Source organism: Ammodytes marinus, assembly GCF_949987685.1.
Source record: "Ammodytes marinus genome assembly, chromosome: 14".
Lineage (NCBI taxonomy): Eukaryota > Metazoa > Chordata > Actinopteri > Uranoscopiformes > Ammodytidae > Ammodytes > Ammodytes marinus.
In genome coordinates, this window is record NC_137218.1 from 26,004,600 (window position 1) to 26,027,464 (window position 22,865).

General features: G+C 40.9%; 1 protein-coding gene across 1 annotated transcript; it reads right to left on the reverse strand.

Moving 5' to 3' along the window:
- Positions 1-425: 425 nt before the first annotated feature.
- Positions 426-21,906, reverse strand: gdpd5a (glycerophosphodiester phosphodiesterase domain containing 5a; the record flags this gene model as incomplete). Its single annotated transcript, XM_080041249.1, has 16 exons — positions 426-1,543; positions 2,520-2,632; positions 3,269-3,283; positions 3,963-4,045; positions 5,016-5,163; positions 6,045-6,190; positions 7,056-7,277; positions 8,011-8,161; positions 9,154-9,236; positions 11,291-11,436; positions 13,262-13,355; positions 14,047-14,145; positions 14,249-14,308; positions 14,402-14,495; positions 15,163-15,266; positions 21,790-21,906. 16 exons carry the CDS (start codon positions 21,904-21,906, stop codon positions 1,464-1,466), a joined length of 1,755 nt encoding a protein of 584 aa, XP_079897375.1. The 3' UTR covers positions 426-1,463.
- Between the last annotated feature and the right edge of the window lie 959 nt (positions 21,907-22,865).

The following is a 22,865-nucleotide window of genomic DNA, read 5'->3' on the forward strand; positions in this document are numbered from 1 at the left end:
GTAAAAAAAATGCCGATCCCACTCAACACTTTATAGAAAGTAGCAAGATGTGAAGCAGCAAACAGCATCTGTGTTTAGCAGATACTCACCATCTTAATTCAATTTAAGTTGGCTAAGTACAGCTGAGACAGATGTGAAAGTCGGTAGTTTTGCAGGTTTTTTGTCATAACCAGATTAGGACAATTAACATGTATCCTGGAGGGTAGATCTTAACAATTCACATTGTCTGCCCTTGTTTAAGGTGAGTCCATTTTTTATTTGCATTTTGAGAATTAACCTCAATTTACCTTCACATTTTCCACAAAAGACAAAAGTGCACATTTGTCAAAGGGAAAATATCACATTTATTGAACAGTGGACATGTCTGCAGCTAAAAGTTTAGTCGTAACTTGACATTAAGTAGCCTAGCCCTATTATTAAACTAAAAAAACACAATATATTTTACAATATCCTACCAGTCTATTCATTAACAAAAAGGCAGCCATGTGAGTGTTGTAATATCTAGTATGACTACAATGTAAATCAGCCATGGCATGACAGAAAGGAGGCAGAAAAACACCCACCAAACCGCCTGCATCCCACTGCATTACTATGTCTGACTCAATTTGTCTTTCACACTTAGAAGAGTACATCAGTCATAATGATAATAAATGCAAACATCAAATATACAATTGAAAAATGTCCAAACCATTTAAATCCTCTCAGAGGGGAACAAAAAAAAAATTAAAAACATGTAAAACAACTCATATTTACATCTGTTTATAATACACAACACTAAGCAGCCCATTTCCTCTGTTATAAAACAACAGTGAAGTAAATCACATGGAAAAAAAATACACAAGATCACAGCCTTCATCAGCTCAAATAGAACTATTGAGAAGGTCTTTTGTTTTTTTAAATCGCGATTAATAGAATTGGGGTTTTTTTAAACAGAGAAACACAAATTCTACTTGATCGTCATTGGATATGACTGGTTATGTTATTCAGGTATTAACCCATTGGTCAGCTAACACAGAGAGACACCTGTCCCCATTGCAGCTGTATACTTGCAAAAATAAATAATGAATTTAAGAAAATGACTTCTTCTTACAGCAACTTTCAAAGTAAATGAGGAACTATTTTTGTGGAATGTGGCTGGCAGACTCTCAGTCTTTCACAGTATTACGGAAAAAAATACACATAACACAATTAAATGACATACGCTTATAACATCTTGCACATAAGCGAGTGAATAAACTGCTGAATCCATGGGCCAAATGGAAGAGACTTTCACTGTGCATACTTTAGGCAGCATTTTGGGAGCCATGCTGTCATCACTTCCAGGGTTAAGTTGACTAACTCGTCACTTTCCATGGTTGCCTCCTTTTTCTTCTAACAAGAAAAAATAATGTTCCGGTAACCACAGAGCTCTGAACACTGGTTGAACAGCCATGATTTGCCAAGCCGGGGCAGTGCGTTAGGTATCAGCGAAGAGAGTATCTGGCATGACCGTTCTCTGGAAACAGAGACAGCTCCTCTGTACTGCCGATTCCATTGTTCACTTCTGAAAAAAAGATGACAGAAGAAAAGTGCATTTTAGCGCCTAAAACAGCAAGTGTGGGTGTATATCGACAGTCCTCTTCTGCTAAAGCAAATAGTTGCTTAATAATGTTTATTTTATATTAATATGTGCCCACTGCAGTAGCTGTTTTGTAAAGGTTACAACCTCAGATTCCCAATTCAATGCATACCTTTGTCATTGCACAGTGTACAACTACATTTAAAAACTCCAGTGGATCATAAAAAGACATACAAATAAAAGAGTGTGCAGAATGATCCGCCCCATGCATCCCACAGCCCATAGCGTTGTGGCTGACCCAGGATCAGTAGCTGTGCGCGGCCAAACATAGCAGCACGCTATTCTGTGTTTTAAACTGCTAACCACGGACATATAACTGCTGCTAACGGCCACGTCTGTGTCGCGGGCGGCAGTTGCTCTCGGAAGCAACAGGAGAAACATTCTGCTCCGTTCACGGGAGGAAACAAACGTGTGCAGTTTTCAGAGGTGTGTGTGATTCATACGTGACAACAAAACGTCGGCTTTCTGTTACAAATGAACAGCCCCATAGAACGTGGTCGCGCGTGCAAACACACACACACACACGCACACACACACACACACACACACACACACACAAACACACACACACGTGAGCGAACTGTAATCAGGTTGTATTCAGGAATGCAAAACCATGGATTCACCAAATAAATGCCATTCTAATAGAGACAGCCACAGAATCCTGTGATTAATCTGATTAAAAATTGTAATCGTTTGACAGCCCTAGTAAAAACATAATGCACATACGCATCACTAATGCACAAACCCTGCTGAATAGTTATGGTTCAGAGTTAAGTATTCCTTTAAGTTCTCTAATGGCACTAGGATACAAACTGTTCTTGAATCTGGATTTAATGCATGTTTCCTCTGTCCAGTTTGAACCTGAAGAGCCATATTATTTCCAGGTGAGTGAGATGCTGACCTGAGAAGATGAGCTTCTCCTTCATGATGTTGACGTCGCGGTTGGTCTGGCGCGTCACAGCGCTCAGCATGATCTGCTCCGGGTTGTAGTTCTGCATCCCGCTCATCCTCCACCTGTTAAACGCAGCCACACATACAAACTGTTACAAGCACATGGAAGCAACGCGTCTCAGCCATGCCATTAAAAAGGTACAGTGTGTAATATTTAGAAGGCATTTAGTAGCGAGATTCTAGAGTGCAACGCACCCTCCGCTAACCCCTCCCTTTCTGAGAATTTACAGAAGCAACGGTGGCCTTCAAGGACAAGAATGCTAGTTAATAAAGATGGCATCATCCACAACTGCCTCAAGTCTTTCAACAACATCAAGTGATGAGGTGAAGATGTATCTAGTTATTTATTCTATAGAAGTTAGTAGCAATATAGTAAAAATAAAATCCAAGCCAGTTAAAAAATACTTTTGAATATTGTATTCCATTTCTACCAAGACCTGTTCTGAAAATTGCAAATAAATTCTACACAATGCACCTTTAAACGATGCAATTCAATAGTGCCAGACTGGGCCTTTAAAGATATAAAACACATGTCAAATAACACCTACACACAGTGAAAGGTACCTTGCGCAAAACAAACAAGTAGAGAGTGATTGGGCTAGGGGTGTCGGGCAGAAAAAAGCAAAAGGAGGACAGACAGACAGACAGACAGACGAAGGAGGCAGAAAAAACAAAGGCCAGGGCAGTGGCAGCAGTTACCTGATCACATGATAGCTGACAGGTGCCAGCGGGCAGCGGAGGAAGGTTGCATGCAGATCAGCCAAGAGCACAGGACAAAGTTAGAATGTTAAAAGAGGAAGAGGGACAGAGAGGAGCAGCAATGGAAAAACACATACACAAGACTAAAGACAACAGTACAGGAGAAAGAAAAGAGCAGTATGAACAAGGGCCAGTCACACTCAAGAGGCTGCTGCTCACTCTATGGTCACGGCGACCTGACAATATGTAGGGTCTCAGTAACATCTGACCTTTGACCTCCAAAGTGCATGAGGTGGAATGAGGTCACAGTGACCTATATACTATGACCTCCAGAATCTATTCAGTTCATCTTTGAGTCAGAGTTGACATTTGTGAAAACTTTGAAGGAAATGGCTCAAAGCGTGAGCACATGCCAACTGTACCAGTTATGACTCACCGGAGAAAAGCATGAATAATTAAACCCAACTTTTTTCCTTTCTAATTAGTGAATTGTCCAGCAACATATTTAAAACACTAAACTGTATATCACAAATGTTGTTTTATTAAGTTAATACATGATTTATATAATGGCTTTAAACTTTGCACATTTAGACTAAATGAGAGGTTAAGTTTATTTAAATGACGTATGTGTTTGATGTGATTTTCTAATAACAGGCGCTTGGTTAGTCTCGACATGTTGACCATCCAAACTCACTTCTGGAAGCAGAAGATCCCGATGACGATGAGGAGGGAGAGCAGATCTGAAGCCATCCAGATGAAGTTGTAAGCACTCCGGCTCTGTGAGACAAGAGAGACAAAAAACGCAGTTCCAAGTCAGCGCCAGCGGGGGGCACCATTAACATGTGTGTCCCTGTGTTCCAATCCCCATACTTCCATACTATTTAGTATACCAGAACAAGATTTAGGATGTCCCAATACAAGCACGTTAATTGAAGTATGCTGAAAGTACATAAATGCCCCCACTTATTCGTCTTTATTCTTGACATTCCTTGACATAATGAAAAAAAAAACTTCCTTATCAGATTTTTTTCTCGCCTGTGGCCCTTAAACTCTACTGTACTTTAGTATGTGTAGTAAAAAGAAAGAGTATGTGATTTGGAATGCAGGGTGAGTTTTCATGAAGCCTACACCGGGCTCTGACTGAGGCCAGAAGCCTTGTGGACAGCTGCTTTTTACTGAAGATCGTTTGCCCTTGTGTCATCCTGTCCCACACTCTTTGTCCCAGGGTCTTATTGTTGTTGTCTCCTGCTGCGCTCACTAACATTTCACTATGTCCTTGGCCCTCAAGTCTCGCCGGGCTGCCGTCAGTCTCTGTCCTCTTGTCTGGCCGGGTGACCTTGTCTATGTCTGCGTATGTGTGTGTGTGTGTGTGTGTGTGTGTGTGTGTGTGTGTGCGTGTGCTATTTTGTGTGAGTATGTTTGTATTTGTGTGTGTCAGTTTGTGTGTGTGCTATTTTGTGTGAGTATGTTTGTATGTGTATGTATGTGTGTGTGTGTGTGTGTGTGTGTGTGTGTGTGTGTGTGTGTGTGTGTGTGTGTGTGTGTGTGTGTGTGTGTGGGCTATTTTGTGGTGTGAGTATGTTTGTATGTGTATGTATGTGTCTGTGTGTGTGTGTGTGTGTGTGTGTGTGTGTGTGTGTGTGTGTGTGTGTGTGTGTGTGTGTGTGTGTGTGTGTGTGTGTGTGTGTGTGTGTGTGTGTGTGTGTGTAGTGTCAGATGAGAGACAGAGGGGAGTGGAGCTGTTTACCATGAGCCAGATGGGGTAAGGCACCTTTCGGAGGACTTGGGGGGCGTCGGAGGACACGGAAGGCACCCCGCTACACCACAGGATGGAGTACAGCCACGGATCATTGACTGGGTAGACGGTCACGCTCACGTTATTGGCCAGATACTCCCTGGAAAAGAAAAGCAACAGCACGGAAAATGTTGTCACCTGTGAGTCAGAAATACATGCTTGTGAAAAAAAAATGTTGTGTCCATGATGAGGGCAAAGTATGCGCTTCATTGATTATAAAAGTTTAATTCTGAGATGATCCCTGACTCCATGTGAGTACAAGTATACTGATTATGCATTTTGAATATGCACGAGCACAAAGTTTTCGCAACAGTTTGAGGTGATTTTCAGTCTGTGTTGTCTCACTAGTTTGAGGTAACCTTAAAAGAGTAGACTACTCCACCCACTGATCTAGCAGATAACAGTGTCAAACTCGTGATTGTTATCGTCTTTTTCATTCCATGAATTTTTTCTTCCTGGCACCTACATTACCCTCAATACAACGACGACTAGACTGTCAACAGTGCAGTTGAGATGCTGGTAGCACTGTTAGTAGCCTGGAGCCTTTAGACTGTAGCAGAGATGAGGAACGGGCTATGGAGGTCTGGTTAGCTCAACTATTTCTCTAATGCCACAATCCCAGATATGACTCTTTTTTTTCCACATAAGCAGTAGTACCCAACAACTGGAACCAAGTGTAGAATCAGTGGAGGTCCTTTTATAATATCAAATCTCTTGTAGGCATCAGAGGAGATCTGAATTTGATTACCTCCACACCTTTACCACATTCAATCAAGCCGGCTACTGTACAAGTCATTTGACCACAGCAGTAAAAAAAAACACATTACTTTTACAGGAACATTTGTTATCAATCCAGAAATACAAGAAGTTGTAGTGGATTTATTATTTGCTAAAATGTAAATATTCACAAGAGAGCATTATATTTTCAGAAAGTCCATGAGGCGATATAGAAATGATGGTTGGATTTAGGTTTGCTCTTACTGTATGTCTCTGTAGCTGGCCTTGCTGTAGTGGAGGACCAGGCTTGTGATGCCCCTCTGCCTCATCTCTTCCACTGACAGCTTGTCGTGTGCGGCCTGCTGAAGCCCCCGCACCCTCCCCCTGTCTGTGTCCGGGGTCCACGTCACCTTACACAAAACACACACACACACCCTGGTCAGACAGAATGTGCTACATATCAAGAGATGTGACACTTTGTATGGTAAAAAGGTGCTACTTCAACATGATGCTTGCAGATACACTGTACATTTTCTAATATTGCACTTTACATACTTGAATGACAGCTGGACTGCTACACAAGAATTTCACTGCACGTTGCTCTGTGCAATTGTGTGTGATGAATAAATAAAACTAAATAAAACTAAACTAAAATATACATCTAGTGTATTATTGCCTAGTAAACTGTGAAAACTGTAACACTGGTTGTCAAAGAGGATGTGTTTCAGTATTCTTTGGCCTAAAACACTAGCTTGGAATAGATAAGTCCTTCAGGCTTTCAATCTTTGCCATATTTTTCAGTTTTCATCTTAAAAAATTGTAACCTCTAATATTTTGTTTCAACTGAGCAGCACAATTCCGTTCGGTTCGGCATGAAACGGCATGAAAAGGTTAGGTACAGAACGGTAACCAAAGATCTGGATTGCGTTTCCACTGCCGAAAGTACCCTTACTTGGTAGGTGGGTTGTATTCCAGACAGCGACAGCAGCGGTCAGAGTATATACAGTCTACTGGTCAGAGCAGTCGAATGACGCTTATTTTGGTACCCTTCCCAACTTTAGACAGTGGAAATGCAAATAAATATGTGCCATGCTGAACTGAACCGCACTGCTCAAGTGGAAACAAGGCGTAAATGGCCCAAAAAAGAAATACTGAATAAATGTGCTGTGAAAGTCAGTAGGATAATACCAGCTGCCAAACTCTTTATTACAGCCCAACAAGCAGCACCTTTAGGCATTATTAAAGATGAGTAATGAGGGCACCTACAGTCCTCACCCTCTTCTGGGGGATCCCTGCTTTCTGCACGGCCCACAGTGTGTCCATGAACCAGTTGCGGTAGCGGGGGTGCTCTGGAGGGGGCCGGCGGATGTTGAGCAGGGCAGAGCTGTTAGCCCTGGACGCCAGACGCAGCATCTCCAACAGACTGGCCACCGTCTGGTTCCCTATCCGCCCCTTGTCCCTCGCTGTCAGGCTCTCCACTGTCCAGTAGGGGTCACTCTGGGAGCAGCACAGAGGTGGACACTTAACATGGAGCATACACTAGGTTCTACATTGTGTAACGTGAAGGTTCAATGTGTGGCTCACTCTTAATAAGAATAAACAGCAGGATGGAAACAGACAACTTTCGTAAGCAACACTTTACTGTTATTTTCACTTAATCAACTTCCACTCACATGTCACTCATTCGACCAATCAGAAGCCAAGAAGAATTCATCTAAGGTCAATATGAGGAAAACCACAGGGGTGGATTCAACCCATTATTGTAACTGTTTTAAAGATGCTGATTTAAGCCTGTAAATAACTGTGTAATATGGAGTCACTTTGTGCATTTTTACCTAGTGAAAAAATATAAATCTGTATACTTCATTGCATCATTTCATATTCATCATTGCAATGCCAAGCTTGTTGTCTAAGTAATGGTTTGCAATGCAGTGACCTTTACCCTCAAAATCAGCAGCATGCCGGAGCAATTATATCTGATAAGGCAAAATGTTGCCAATTTCGTCATTAGAAAAAGCTTATTTATTTCTAAAGCTCTTTAGCATTTCTGTTAGCATGTTCTGCTCTTAAAAAATGTAGGGTTCACTACCTGTTATGGTCACAAAAACTCAATGTATCATATTGTAAATACAGTCCTAAATGACTTTTGTGCAGTAAGAAAATGTGCCAAATGATATGGTGACTTTCACGGGGGGAACCTGCACGGACACATCATGGTGGATTTCAGTACCTCCAAGAACCACTGGCCTGCGTTGAGAGAGCGGATCTCTGTCCAGTTGAAGAAGGAGGCGTCCTCAAACTGTCTGGCTGGGAAGACCTTCCTAACATCAGTGGTCCGTCTCAAGGTGTGGTCTCGCATGAGGAAGGGAACTCCGTCCACACTGGAACAGACAAAATGGTCAACCGAATGTCCAACCTCACCACTTTCTTTAGTTGACATTTTTTTTTATGATTATTTTTTGGCATTTTCAAGCTATATTAGACAGTACAGAGTTGAAATGGGGAGACAGAGAGAGGGGGGATGCCCTGCAGTAAAGGTCCACGGGTCGGATTTGAACCCGCAACCACTGCAACGAAGGCCGGAGCCAATATGGTATGCGCTCTATCCACTCTCATTATGTTTTTTGTTCTTGAGAACACAATATCTCGTAGAGGGAATTTCTTCTAACTTTGCACACATTTCCACTCTGACTAAATGAGGAACTGATTAGGTTTTGGAGGTCAAGGTCACTGTGACCTCATGCCTCGTGACCGCAATATCTCAAAAACTTGAGATTGACACGACAAATTTTGCAAAAACTCACACTTGCGTATTGTGAATGCAATATCTTTGAGAGGATTTTCTTCAACGTTTGCATAAATGTCAATTCTGACTCAAAAACTGAATACATTTTGAATGTCAAATGTTACCGCGACCTTTCATATTGTCGGGTTGCAGTGACCTTGTACCATATTGTAGCTTCTTAGGAGCTTTACCTTCTTTAAAGCTTTGCCTATACCACCACTGTACTTTCACCATTCAGTAATTGTATGCTTTGCAGAGGCATAGAACCACTAGGCGGTGTATTTCTTTTTATTATTCCTTTTTGCACTTGACACGTTTTGGCCCACCTTCGGTATAAGGTAGTGAAACATGTTTAAGACCAAAACAGCAGCTCAGCAAGTTATTTGAAAAAGCAGAGTGGTCTTCTGCCCCTTACATTGCTTGTGTTTAGAAATCGGACTATATTTCGCTTCATCTCCCAGTTTTTAAAGGCCAATGTTCCTAACCAGACAGCTATATCTCAGCTGTGGGTCAACGTGTGGGACAACAACACTACATTCATTAAAACATAATCCAGGATTAGATTATTTTTAACGTGTGGATAATAACCTGATAGCGACGTCTGCCTCCAGAGAGCTGGCTCCTTGCTGCAGGGCTCGGTTAAAAGACACCATGGTGTTTTCTGGAGCCAGCTAGAGCAGAGAGAGAGAGAGAGAGAGAGAGAGAGAGAGAGAGAGACGGACTACTGTCAGTCACACAACACATAGCAAGGGCCAGTGATAGGAATATAGAAGGCAAGGCAAGGCACATTTATTTATATGGCACAATTCAGACACAAAGCTATTCAAAGTGCTTTACAGGGGCAAGATTAAAATACATAATACACATTAGAAAAGCGAATGAATAGAAATAAAACATTTAAAAGCTAATGAATAGAAGAGAACATTTAAATTAAATAATAATTACAATAAAATAAAAATTACAAGAAGAACAGTTAAAGGTGCATTATGCAGTTTCAGGGAAGGGGGATTCGTTAACATTTGCAGAACCTGCAGTTAGTTCACAAAACATATTTATTCTACATGTCATTCTTTGAATCGAATAATTCTATCATCATAAATCAAAATAAAATAGTTTGAAGGCACTTAGAACCAAACGTAAGACTAGAATATGTTTGTGAAGAAAACTGTAAGCCCTGCTGCTGTAAACAACAACAGTGAAACAGTAACTTTTAGGGATGCTTCTAACTTCAAACAGTGTTTCAGGGATTACATTTTCTTGGGAGGAAAGTTTGTTTATTCAGTTATGAGAATATAACTTACAAAGAGAACCTTTAACACACACCCTTGTAACCCCCATAAACTGTGAATATATGCACTTATCTGATCACTGTGCCCACTTTGCTCACTTTCCCAGCTCATCTGAAAGAACTACCAACTGCACATATCTCCTCTTTATACAATATTATTAAATTTATGCTTTCATCTTTAATATTTTTATTTTATATTATTTGACTTCCCTTTAACTTTGTTATCTAAGTTTATGTTTGCTGCATGTTTATTGGTATACATTACCAAAGCAAATTCATTGTATGTGTGAATGTACCTGGCAAAAAAAATGATTCTGAATCTGAATATCGTCGTAATGTTTGAATAATTCAGATGGTGCTGTGTTGATGTGTTATATTAAAAAAAAAAGTATTTATTCAAAAGCTTTTGGTCGTCGGTATATTTAAAAGCATTTCATACAGCTGAGACTCAAAAGCCAGGTTTGTGTGTGTGTGTGTGTGTGTGTGTGTGTGTGTGTGTGTGTGTGTGTGTGTGTGTGTGTGTGTGTGTGTGTGTGTGTCTGAACATCACTCTACATTTGTTGATAGCCAGTCATCTGGAACAGTATTAGCTCTCCCAGCTGTGAAATGACAGTTCAGTGTGTTGTTGACTCTCATGTGTATTGAGCCTGATAACAGAAGGCCTGTGTACTGTAGCTGTACACACTCTGCTGTGTGAAATATAAATGCACAGGCTAGGAAGAAAATAAGCCTATCCATCAGCATAGGATGTTTACCAGACAGGTCTCAAGAGGTACAGTAAATGCATCTCACCACAACACATTAAGCAGGTAGGCCAGTGCCAGGGGTGGACAAAGTGCAACCCCAGTACTTAAGTCAAAGTATAGAAACTCCTGGTCAAATTTTACTCAACTACAAGTAAAAGTTGCCCAGTAAAATGGTCACCCAAGTTAAAGAATGAGAGTTTTTGCTTTTAAAAATACTTAAGTATGCAATAGAACAAAGTGTACATTTTTGCTAGAAATAGGCAAAGGATTGACGTAGGTATCAGGTTCACAAGACAATGGGATCACATGGAGACGTGAAGGGAACCATAATATATTTCACTCAAATTATAATGTTATACAATTACATTCGTTAGTTGCATAAACCTATACAATCATGACAACATTGCATGCATTATAGTAAATAACAAATCAACATCTGACTTCAAGGCTTTGCTGAGCATGAAAGTAACGAGTAATGACAAGTTTCCTAGAATTGTAGTGGAGTCAAAAGCACAATTTTGGTTTTGGAGATATAGTGGAGTGTAAGTCACAAGTTTCCAAAAATAACAGATACTCAAGTAAAGTACAAACACACAACATGTACTCAAGATCGGTACTTAATTCAATTTAATATCCATATAAAATCCTATCTGAATAAGACAGTAAAAGGTCAAGCAACGCCCAGACTCACCATGGGAGCCCCACGTCGACCTACGATGTCCGGCCGTGGTTTGAGGCTGTGTCGGTCCATGATGCAGGGGCAGCTGAAGGTGAGTGGAGCCAGGTAGAGAGCCAGCAGGATCACTATGTAGATCAGCAACATCATCACCTGGAAATCTAACCAAAGACAGGAGTAAGAGGGGGCCTTTAAGGGTGTATTCACACTGGGAAAGTCCGCTAGTGCACTTGCTTTGGTCCAGACCAAATAGAGTTTTGATTTTTTTTGTTTGGTGTGGTCCACTTTCATATTGCCCCTTTTGCAAGTGAACCAGCATTACGAAGCAAAACCACACGTGATCTGAGGTCATTCATTCATTGGACAGACATTCTGGGGTGGAGAGAAACAGGAAGCACGAAGTTTAAACTGCGAAATATATATCATTGATATAATATGGGGCTAAAAATAATAAAAGGGCCTACATCTAACCTATAAATAAAGAGGAAAAACATCAAATTATTGTTGTTTCATATGGTCATAATGTGTAGCCTTATGTCAATGCCACGTTATGTGGCTTGTAGCCTACGATGTGAAACATAATTTTTACTGTATTTTTGGTGCTGGATGCGCGTCACGCGAGAAGAATAGGCTCAAGCTGACACTTAGCTGATTAAGCTGTGTATCAGCTGGGTCGGCGCAGTTCAGCTCCAAACTGACACGGGGATAGTATTGACGGTCCCGTACATGGGAAGCAAAATAAAAACACACACTTCTTGCGCAGCGTGAACCTGTTGGCACTGTGCGAGAGACGCTCCCCTCTCCTTCATCTGATCGCTGAACACATTCAGCATTTATATTGTTCTGGGCTCCCGGTCAAACCACAACTAATCTTCCTAATAATGGTGACAACAACACTTTCCCATAATGTGAAGCTGACGGCTATTTATTAAAAAAGAAAAGAAAGAAAAGGCACAGTGCCTCCTGCATTTGGGTCGGATCGAGTCCGAACAAATTCACACCACAAACGAACTGCAGCAGAGTGCGTTTGGAAACGCATCGAGACTACCTCTTCAGCTGGGTCTCGGAGCGTTTGTTTGGTCCGCACCCGAGTGCGATTGCTGTATTCACACCTGCCTGAAAGATGCGCACCGAAGGCAGAAGTGCATCTGAGTTCGTTTCAACCGAACTAAACACGGCATGTGTGAATACACCCTAAGAGTCACTTTGCTTCTCTTTTTCAGCCAATATCGTCTAGTCATAACAAGACACCTGTGTTGGTTAGAAAAATATATTTTTGAGTACCACAGCAAAGGAACAAAATTATTTGTCAGTGCCGGAAAATTCATCGAAAAGCACAAAAAAAAATCAAATTATGATAGATAGATATGCAGTGAAACACCAATGCCGTACCACACGACATCTTCCCGTGTTACTAAATTATTACAGGATAACACCTTGTAATTGAAACGGTAGGAAAACTATAGCTTTATTTATGATACAATCATACGCATGATCTTAAAGGTTCAGTAAGCGGAATGGTCAGTTTAGCTCACTTCCTGCAGTTAGCAGTCCTCTCCCTCGTCACCACATTAATGCACTGTGGTCTTCAAGCAGCGAGTTATCTAGCATCATCTCAGATAAGTAAGTGTGATAAAACATGATGAAAACCATCAAATCAGACATCGGGAAGGATTTTTACCTGCTCTGCCATTGTAGGCGCATAAACATTCACCCATCTGTAATTTTGCGCGTGCACCGGCAGTGAGACGGGTGCCGGAGATCGGCTTTATGAAACGCGCACACTATGTAACTGATCACTGTATGAATAAAGAGCGATTTAACACTTATATTAACATTAATAAATCGCTTACTTCACCTTTAAGTCTTTATTACTCTGGGTAACTTGAGAAGGGTTATGCGAAAAGACACATTTCAATGTGCCTTGTGTGAATTGAGTATTAAGCAAAAAACTAATCTTTACATCAAATTCAAGTCAGCACTTACTGGATCTCTCTCTGCGGACCACATATCCAGCTACCAACCAGCTGATAGCAGTGACTGTTGCCAGGGCTCCAATGTGCAGGAAAGGTGCTGTGGACTGGGAACAGAACACACATACAGAACACTGCTGTGAAATGGTGAAGAGAAAACAAACATAGTAGATCTGTGAGAACATGTAAATAGTAAATAAACATGTTGGCAGCAGGTTAACAGTGTGATGATCGGAGCTCTTTTGGATTTAAACGGGAATGCAGAATGCTTGTTTCTCGAAATCGCTTTTGGTCAATGTCAGTGAATATCTCCTCATGATGTAAACAAAGGGGAATACCGTCACTAGCAACATTCCGAGTACAGAGCTTAGGCTGTATATCAACACCGGATTTGTTTTTCAGCACACACACACACACACACACACACACACACACACACACACACACACAATACGGACAAGCCGCGGATCATGAGGAGATACTCACTGATTTTGACAACAAGCATTCTCCAGAATAGCTGACTCCACCTTTAGCCGTCACTATATGTACTAGTCTACACAGTATATGTAACTTCAACCAAAAACATAGGGAAATAGACATTTAGAACCACAATAGCAGGAAACACAACTTGATGTAAGCTTATTGCCGTTTGTCATGTCATTCTGATTGTAAAATGGTAAATGGACTTGACTTATATAGCGCTTTTTAGCCGATTTTCTCAGCCCCAAAGCGCTTTAAAATTCTTACCACATTCACCCATTCATACACACACTCATACACCGATGGCATTAGACCAACCTGCAGTGATACAAGCAGGATGTCCCACTCATCTGCCCATATGTCATCCACTGAGATGACACCAGAGATAGTGGTGATCAGCGTAGCCAACACTCCAATCTGCACAGACAAAGACACACATTATGAAGAGATCAGATGTGATGTCAAACGTGTGAGTGGATCAAAAGCATGGCAAACATTCGAGATGTGTAGATCACAGCACCTTGTGAACCCAGTAGAGGTTCAGCTGCTGGCCCAGGGATATGTGGAAAAGTGCTAAGATCTGAAACAAGAAGGAAGTGAGCATTCAGTGAGTTATATATATATATAGCATAAACAGAACAATAAAATGGAGGGCTTTGAAACAGACTGTTACCATTAAGAATGTGACGTAGCTGAATCCCACGGTGGTGGATGCCAGGATTGGGATTGTCTCATCCCTCCATTCTCCAGAGCGGTTGTATACTGACCTGCATTGTGAACAGGTTAAGGTTGGAATGATCTGTGTTGATGTAAAACTGATTAAAGGTGAAGTCAGTGATTCTGGAGGATGTCTGTTGTCAAAATCACTTTTTGTCAAATTCAGAGAATATCTCCTCACGATCCAATACCTGTCCATACTGTGTGTGTGTGTGTGTGTGCGCTGAAAAATAACCTTCTGTTAATACACAGCCTAGGCTCTGTGAACTAGTATGTTAACAAATGGTAAGTAAACAAAGGGGCACACCATAGCTAGAAACACAGCTGTTTACAGAGCCTGTGCTTTGTATGAACACTGGATTTCCCCCCCCCCCCAGCACAGTATAAACAGGAAGTTGATCGGGAGGGGATATTCACTGATGACAAAAACAGATTTTTAAAACAAGCGTTCTCCAAGTCACACACACACACACACACACACACACACACACACACACACACACACACACACACACACACACACAGTGAGTCCAACTTTAAAATTCTATCATGATATTCTGTCCTACTCTACAATAGCATTAGTTCTCAAAAGATTAAAAATGCACATGCTAGCTGACACCACCATGCGTGCTGCGGTAAGGTCAGAACCACCTATCTGTACAGTAGCTAGTTCAATGCTAACAGTCACATACAGTAGCAGCATAGTAAATGACTCACCAGTTGAACTCATTGAAATCATTTTGAGCCACCAACCAGAAGTAGGCCCAAAAGAGAAGCAGTAGGAAAGAAGTGCACAAGATGATGAACCATGCACACTCCCACTGTGAAGGAAAACACAACACAGCAGTTTACCTAAAAGGTTTTCAGAGCTTAAAGTCAGACCATTTCACACATATTGTATAAATCACTGATTCTCAAACGATAGTCCCCGCAAGAATCTCAGAAATATTTTTTCTTAACATAAATAATACATTTTTAAAATAAGTAATACTATCAAAATACTCAAACAAATCGAATGAAAATACTTAAAATACAAGCCTACAATTTTCAGCTATGATATTTTTCATAGGTTTTCAGCCTGCTACGCGCATACAAGCTAAACTGTACAAGCAAGAGAGAAGTATGGAAGTATAGTAAAGAAAATAAGTACAGATAAAATGAACGGTTCACAAACACAACAAGCGTGGCTCCAAATGGGAACTATTCAGAAGAAAAGAACATATCGAGAAGAGAATATTTCGAGCATTATTTGTATTTTAAAGTCAGTCATGATAGTGCTACTTGGAGAGCAGAAATGTGTTGGTGTGGTACGTCCGAGAACCCCTAGTCAAGAGTTTGACAATAAATTAAGATCAAAGCCACTAATATCTTTATATATTATACTAATGGCATATTAAATGTCTACATATAGAGTGAAAAGGGTTGGCCGCAGGGACAAAACCACACATAATTCACCCCTATACTCTGCAGTTTAGCACCTGCATGGCACTTGTCTTGAACGTCTGTTAATTTGATTTTGCAGCAGCTTGATTCACACCTGTGCTCTCATAATGTAGTTACCAGCAAAACCTCTCCAAAGTCCCACAGCACAGTACTTGCCCAACTCCAAACAGCTAACACACATAGCGGGTGACAAGCTGGTCAGGTAGTTAAAGGTGGAGTCAGTGATTCTGGAGAACACCTGTTGTCAAAAATCAGTTACTAACTCTGTAACTGTAAACTGGCATGTTGCTTGCTATGGTGCCCCCCCCCCCCCCCCTTGTTCACTTATATGTTAAGTCTACGTGTTAACACATTTCAGCACACACACAGTACAGACAGGTAGCAGATCGTGAGGAGATAATCACTGTTTTTTTGACAAAAAGTGATTTTGACAACAAGTGTTCTCCGGAATGGCTGACCACACCTTTAACTAGTGAAGCATTTAGCTGTTGAAGAGTCTGATATAGTTTGTGTGCAGATCAAAACCAGAGCTTACAGAACAGTGAGTAGTGGAACTACAATCACCAAGTGGCCATAAACAACTCCAAATAGATGTTCCTTGACAGCCAGCCTTATTTCAAAGCTGTTGTAGGTGTGGTGTCTCTTTTGGTGGAGCTCTAATCTGTGTGTTTTCAGTAATTATGCTATTGCTCTTCAGGCTAACTACCAAGTTCTACTATTTCCTCATATTCTATCCCTGCATTCCATTACAAAGACAGCCAAGGCCAAAAAGTCTTAAATAGCACATTTGTAATATGTGTTTTATTATTACAACATATTGTCAGGTTACCAGCTTTATTATTTGTTACCCCCTTTGCATACAGTCTTGTTGCTGGCCATGTGGGACAAAGGTGTAGAGGAGAAGCTTGTGTTGCCTTCAAGGACTCTTGCCTTCAGTAGTTAACAGGATTAAGAGGTAAAGCCATGTGAGGGGAGGTGTGTAGACTATGATAGGCCAGTGCTGTTGAGAGCATTGATCAGCTTTGCACCACACCGTGCTTTGGCCTTCCCCATCTCCAGTGGCTTATGTCGGAGCCTGGGAGATAATTAGATGTGTTTGAAAGGTATGGAGCAAATGGCTGCACTGATGAGGCACGTCCATTCTATACAGAGAGATCTATGGAGCTTCTCCAGGAATGGAGAGGGCATGGCAGGGTATGATTTAGGGACTATCTTCTAAACCTGACGTAGTATTACCAGGAGAGAAGAAGAAGAGATAAGACAAGTAGCAGTGGCACTTTAGCAGCCACCTGGAGGTCAGGTCACCGTATACAGCTAGAAGGCACAGAGCTATAGAGTTACACCTTGACCCATTACCTGTGCACCAAACCACATGGAAATATTCTCCTAAATATAAGTCACTTGATATATTGATTCCAGAATTATTCACAGAAACAATTTTTTAGCCCATTTAGCCAAATTTAATTTATTTTCATATTTAAGTCACTAGCCAAAATGTGTGACTTATATGATTCTAATATGATTCTGGTTACCACTTTTAGTGAGCCTGCATTGGAGAGAAAGATCAAAACTCTGCTGTAAAATATATTTCAGGCAGGGGGTTAACCAGTTGGCGCAAAGAAAGATTGTTAGGTTAAAGGTGAAGTAAGCAATTTATTTATGTTAATATAAGTGTTAAATTGCTCTAAATTCATACAGTGATCACTTATATAGTTTGCGGGTTTCATAACTCCGATCTCTCAGTCACCCACTCTGCATGTAATCAGCAAATACACTTTTCTGGGATCCCACAACTGATATCCAATCAGAAGAGAGAACACTACAAACCGCCACGTCTCACTGCCGGTGCACGCACAGAGCGACAGATGGGTGAATGTCTATGCGCCTACAATGGCGGAGCAGGTAAAAATCCTTCCCAATATCTGTTTTGATGGTTTTTATCATGTTTTTTCGCACTTACGGATCTGAGATGATGCTAGATAACTCGCTGCTTGAAGACCGCAGCGCATTATTGTGGTGACGTAGGGACGAGGGAGGGGACTGCTAACTGCGGTCACTGACAGGAAGTTAATTAAAAGAACCATTTCACTTACAGCACCTTTAAGGTTAGGTTAAGTTCTTCCTGGCTGAGAAAATCTGCTGACGCCTCTGAAGAACGACCCTCAAAAGGACATGATTCGGCCTTAGTTATAATACGTTATAATAAGTTAAACATTTCATAGTTGAAGGATATCTAAAGAATGGTATATACAGTACGTGTTTGACAAACAAGGTCATGGGCCAGATGTTAGAGGGTTTTTTTTCCTAGTAGTGTGCTACTGTAGGTTAATATATATGGTCTATCCATTAGCATTAGCAGGCCACTGACTCTCACTACAGTGTACAGCCTCTCAGAGCTCTGTGATATCTGACACTTTCCCCTGAGTGCTACAAGGCCTTCAAAGGTCTCTCCATCTCCTCTATTAGAACTGCCCGTGCCCAATACTGACAGCGCTCATAAATCCTGATATATGTCCCGACTTCACCAAATGACCCCACCCCCCTTCACTCTGCTGTCTGATAAATACTCAGACAAGGTCAGTGTCCTCCGGCCAGACACTTAGAAAGCAAGTACACATACACACACACACACGCACGCACACACACACACACACACACACACACACACACACACACACACACACACACACACACACACACACACACACACACACACACACACACACACACACACACACACACACACACACACACACACACACACACACACACACACACACACACAGTGTTCTATACACCATATCTTTTAAATGTGTGTCCATCCAGGGAGAGGTTATCTCTACTCTATTGCTCAGTGTTGCAATGTAGCTAAGTACATTGACTCCATTTTTGTATTAAAGTACAATTTGGAGGCACTTTACTGTACCTGAATATTTTCTTTCCGTGCTCCTATATACCTCTCCTCCACTACAATTCAGTGGGAAATATTCTACTTTTTACATTAATATTACTTTATGAATTCTGAGTGGGGGCATGGCTACCACCCTTATACACACCTGTCTGTTGCTGGCAGCAAATTAAAAAAAATCTCTATTTTAGCTGGGTTTTTAAGTGGACTCAATCTTTTGATGAAACATCTGGCTCTATAACTGGTAACTACATTTTCTCTTCTTCACCAGCTAATTATAACATTGCTGGTCAGGCACTTGCCGCTGGTTTATCACAACCTTTTCTCTCTAAAAGGACAAAGCTGCCTGCAGGTGTGTGGAAACTACAGCAGGCTGATGAGAGCAGTGACAGTGAAGCAAACTAGTAAAGGTGCAGGCTGTAAAAACCAAAACAAACAGCTAAAAGATGCTAAAAGGTCATGTGGGGCTTTATGAAGTCATTTCATCCATGCACACAAACTCTTTAGTTTACACCTTGCATCTACTTTGAGTAGCGATGTGATGTTTCTGTGAGCCACAATGCCACAGAGCCATCATTCCACTACCCAAACTGAACAAGTGAGTTAAGCAACGTTCAGAAAACTAGCAATGTCCAAGAGATCATTAAATGCTTATAGGGTGTAATCTTGCCTTACAAATGGAGGACTACAATAACAGTCAGCCACACATGACTGTGTTTCAGTGTAAACAGACAGCATTTCAGCACAAGAATGCAAACCTCTTTGCTAATGTGCAAGCGCTGTGTGTGTGTGTGTGTGTGTGTGTGTGTGTGTGTGTGTGTGTGTGTGTGTGTGTGTGTGTGTGTGTGTGACTATATATAAAGCTTTGTAAATGGAGACAGAGAGGGGAAAGAGGCGGCAGTGTGCACAACATCAGTGCCAGGCTCACACATTCAGTAAATGGACTCATTTATGGCCGAGCCGCCGGCCCCTTTGTGACAGAGAAGACCTCCAGCAGCAGTTAGCTGAGGCTGCCCCAGTGGGTATCCAACACAGCTGGGTGTCTGGCTCCGCTTTACATGTCCGCACACACTGCACACTTGCTTTATTGGAAGGATGATTTTTCTTCCCCAGTTACTATGGACCAGTCTAGAAGTTACTTAGGAATTCAGTATAAAGAGAAAATGAATGAGATGAAATCAACTATTAATGGACTGGACAAAAACTAAATTGAAAATAATGAATTAAGTTAGACTTAAATGAATGGAGCTGCAAATTCATTAGATACCTTCATACAAACACATTGGAAATATATATAAAAAGTTTGACTAGGATAACAATCATGTCTTTAAGTATAATAATAAGTTTGGATTTAAGTAGGCTTACTTAACCAAGGAAAAGCTCTTTTAACTTAACCAACATATTTATGAACTCTTGTTGTGATGGCATGGGTATGATAACATCAGAAATCATTTGGGGTGTCATGGTAGCATAGGACCTTAAGACTTAATCCCATCCATGTTATGAAAAGCACAAAAAAAGTGGAACTTCATAGTGAAACTGACTGTGTGCGTGTTGTACTTCAGCGTTACTGTTTCGTAGTATTATGTCACCGTTCACAAAGCCTGACCTATTTTTTTCTTCCCCCCCCCTCCCCCTCCATAACCACAAAATGGAAAATCATTCATTTCTTCCTGAGGTGTGATCAGGTTTCAGTGCAGACTCAGCAGGTTTGGGTTGTCTCATTATCTCTGTGCTTTGCTCTGCTGCACACTGTGGACAGTGAGCCAACGGCCGCTCACTCTCCACTCAATACACTCTCTTTACTAATGCTCATCGACAAATCACTGCAGAGAAATAGAACACTTGGAAGTAGAGATCAGAATACCTATTTGAAATGCTCTTAAGCCTTTTATCATAGGATCATGTGAGTAAACAGAATTTGACAAATGTATGTAAAAAAGGAAAATATAATCTGTTATTATGAGTAATGAATGATTTACTTTCTGTAAAGGCATATAACGCTTTACAGTCATGCTCAACTGAACTTTTTTTCTACAAAGAATAGTGCGTTGGTTTTGGAAATTCGGTTATTATAACATTCTGGTTTCTAATGGCGGTAAAGCTCTGTTACTATGATATGTGCAGGTACAGCTGTTACCTGTCTTACCGTGAGGAAGGTTGGGGTTGATATCAGTGACTCATTCATTCCAAAGCATTTTTCTATTTGGTTTTCTATCTATTTATTTATGTATTTGTTTCTGAGTTCCGGACTTCTGGAACACTTTGTACAGTGAACTGAGGCTAAGCCAGCTCTTGCTTTCCGCTCAGTGGACCACAATGTCTTGTTTACTAGTTCCACACGTGTTACATACAGAAGATATGCGTAGTGTGCGGGTATGGAGGATTTGGACTTGTTTAAAGTCTCCTCAAACAGAGCTGGAGCTGTGGAAAGCCACAAGTAACAGGCAATATATTGCACTATACTTTTTCGTATGACTAATGCAATGTAATTACTTTACAATTAGTCATTTGTTATAAGCAATTCCAAAAAATAAAATGAATCATGTCTGAGTTACAGACTGTATAATGGGAGAATTTACAAAGATAAAGGCTGTGTATTGGACCTCAATACACAGCTTTTACACGGTATCAAAAAACTGTCAAGTACGGAAAGCCATGACGAATCACATACAATAATCATAATAGCACTTACAGCAACACAGTAAGGTTGTAACGTGATAGAAAGTTATTGCTCTGTTTTTATGAGTGCGCCAAGGAAGTCAAATAAACACACATTTACTATTGTTATCTTTATGGTATCCATACTTAACGATCAGTAGCAGTAGTGTTGAAATTGAAGCTGTGAAATTTATGATTCTGTGTTATGTGTTCTTTTACCCTGTGACCTAGTAACCGTTCAAGTACCATCTGTGAAAATGTAATACATATGTGAATTACAAAAACAAACAAACAAAAAAAAAAGTAGTATAGTAGTGTTATAGTAGTCTTACCCTGGAGCTGTCGTCTTGGGAGCGCTGGTAGCGTTTCCAGCGGCAACCATAGATCCCAGTGACGAAGGACACAAAGACCTGCTTCTCGTAGACCTGTAAGGGTTGGTGTTTCACCATGCTCCGTCAGCCTTAACGCGCTGCCAGGCCCTTAACATCCCACACAGGACTGGGGGAAACCTGGGGAGAGGAACAAGGTGTCACTGAACAGAAGAACCAGCTTCAAATCAAATCAAATCAAACTTTATTTGTCATTATGCACATGTCACACGTACAGAGCAATGACATTACCAGTTACACCCCGTCTAAGAAACATAAAAAGACAGTGACCAATAACATGGGAGACAGGAGGGAGAAACTGCTTCCAACAAAGAGCTCAGGCTTTTGCTCCATATACAATTTGACTTGTCATCCACATACCCAATGTAACGTCATGTCTGAGCTATATTGTCACTAAACACAAGGGGCTATGTTGACAGTCCTGGGCCTTGTTTGGAGTGACAACACATGTGAGCGGAAGTCAACACACTACTAGACAACAGTGAGTCATGTCTGCGGACAGACATAATAACATAGCATATGCTTTACAGTCACATTACAAGGATTTACGACTGTGGAAAATAGCATAGTCTATAATAGGTAGGTATCATCCGTACAACGTGATCCTTTAACATCAGTCAAACAGAGTCTGGGTAAAGCCAGTGTGTAGCTCCTGCCTCAGTGAAAGCCCTGTTGCCTTGGTGGCAGGTGAAAATGTCTTGGCACAGAAGCTGCTGTGTTTTTTCATGGCTCTCTGGAAGAGAGTGTGTTGTGACTTGACTCTTTTTTCAGGGTCTCTTATTCCTCAAAAGAGACATTTTAGGTGTATTTTTTAAACTTTAAACATTGTCAGACCATTTCTGTGTGCAGGTTTTTATAGACATAGTTACAGTATTGTACGGAAGCCAAAAAGAGCCATGCTTGTTGTTTTATTTTTTTAATTCCTTTATATCCCGTGTTCACAAGACATTTATCTTATAAGAAAGCTTGTTTCCTCTCATTACTTATAATATAAAGGTAGCCTAACGTTATCTACATTT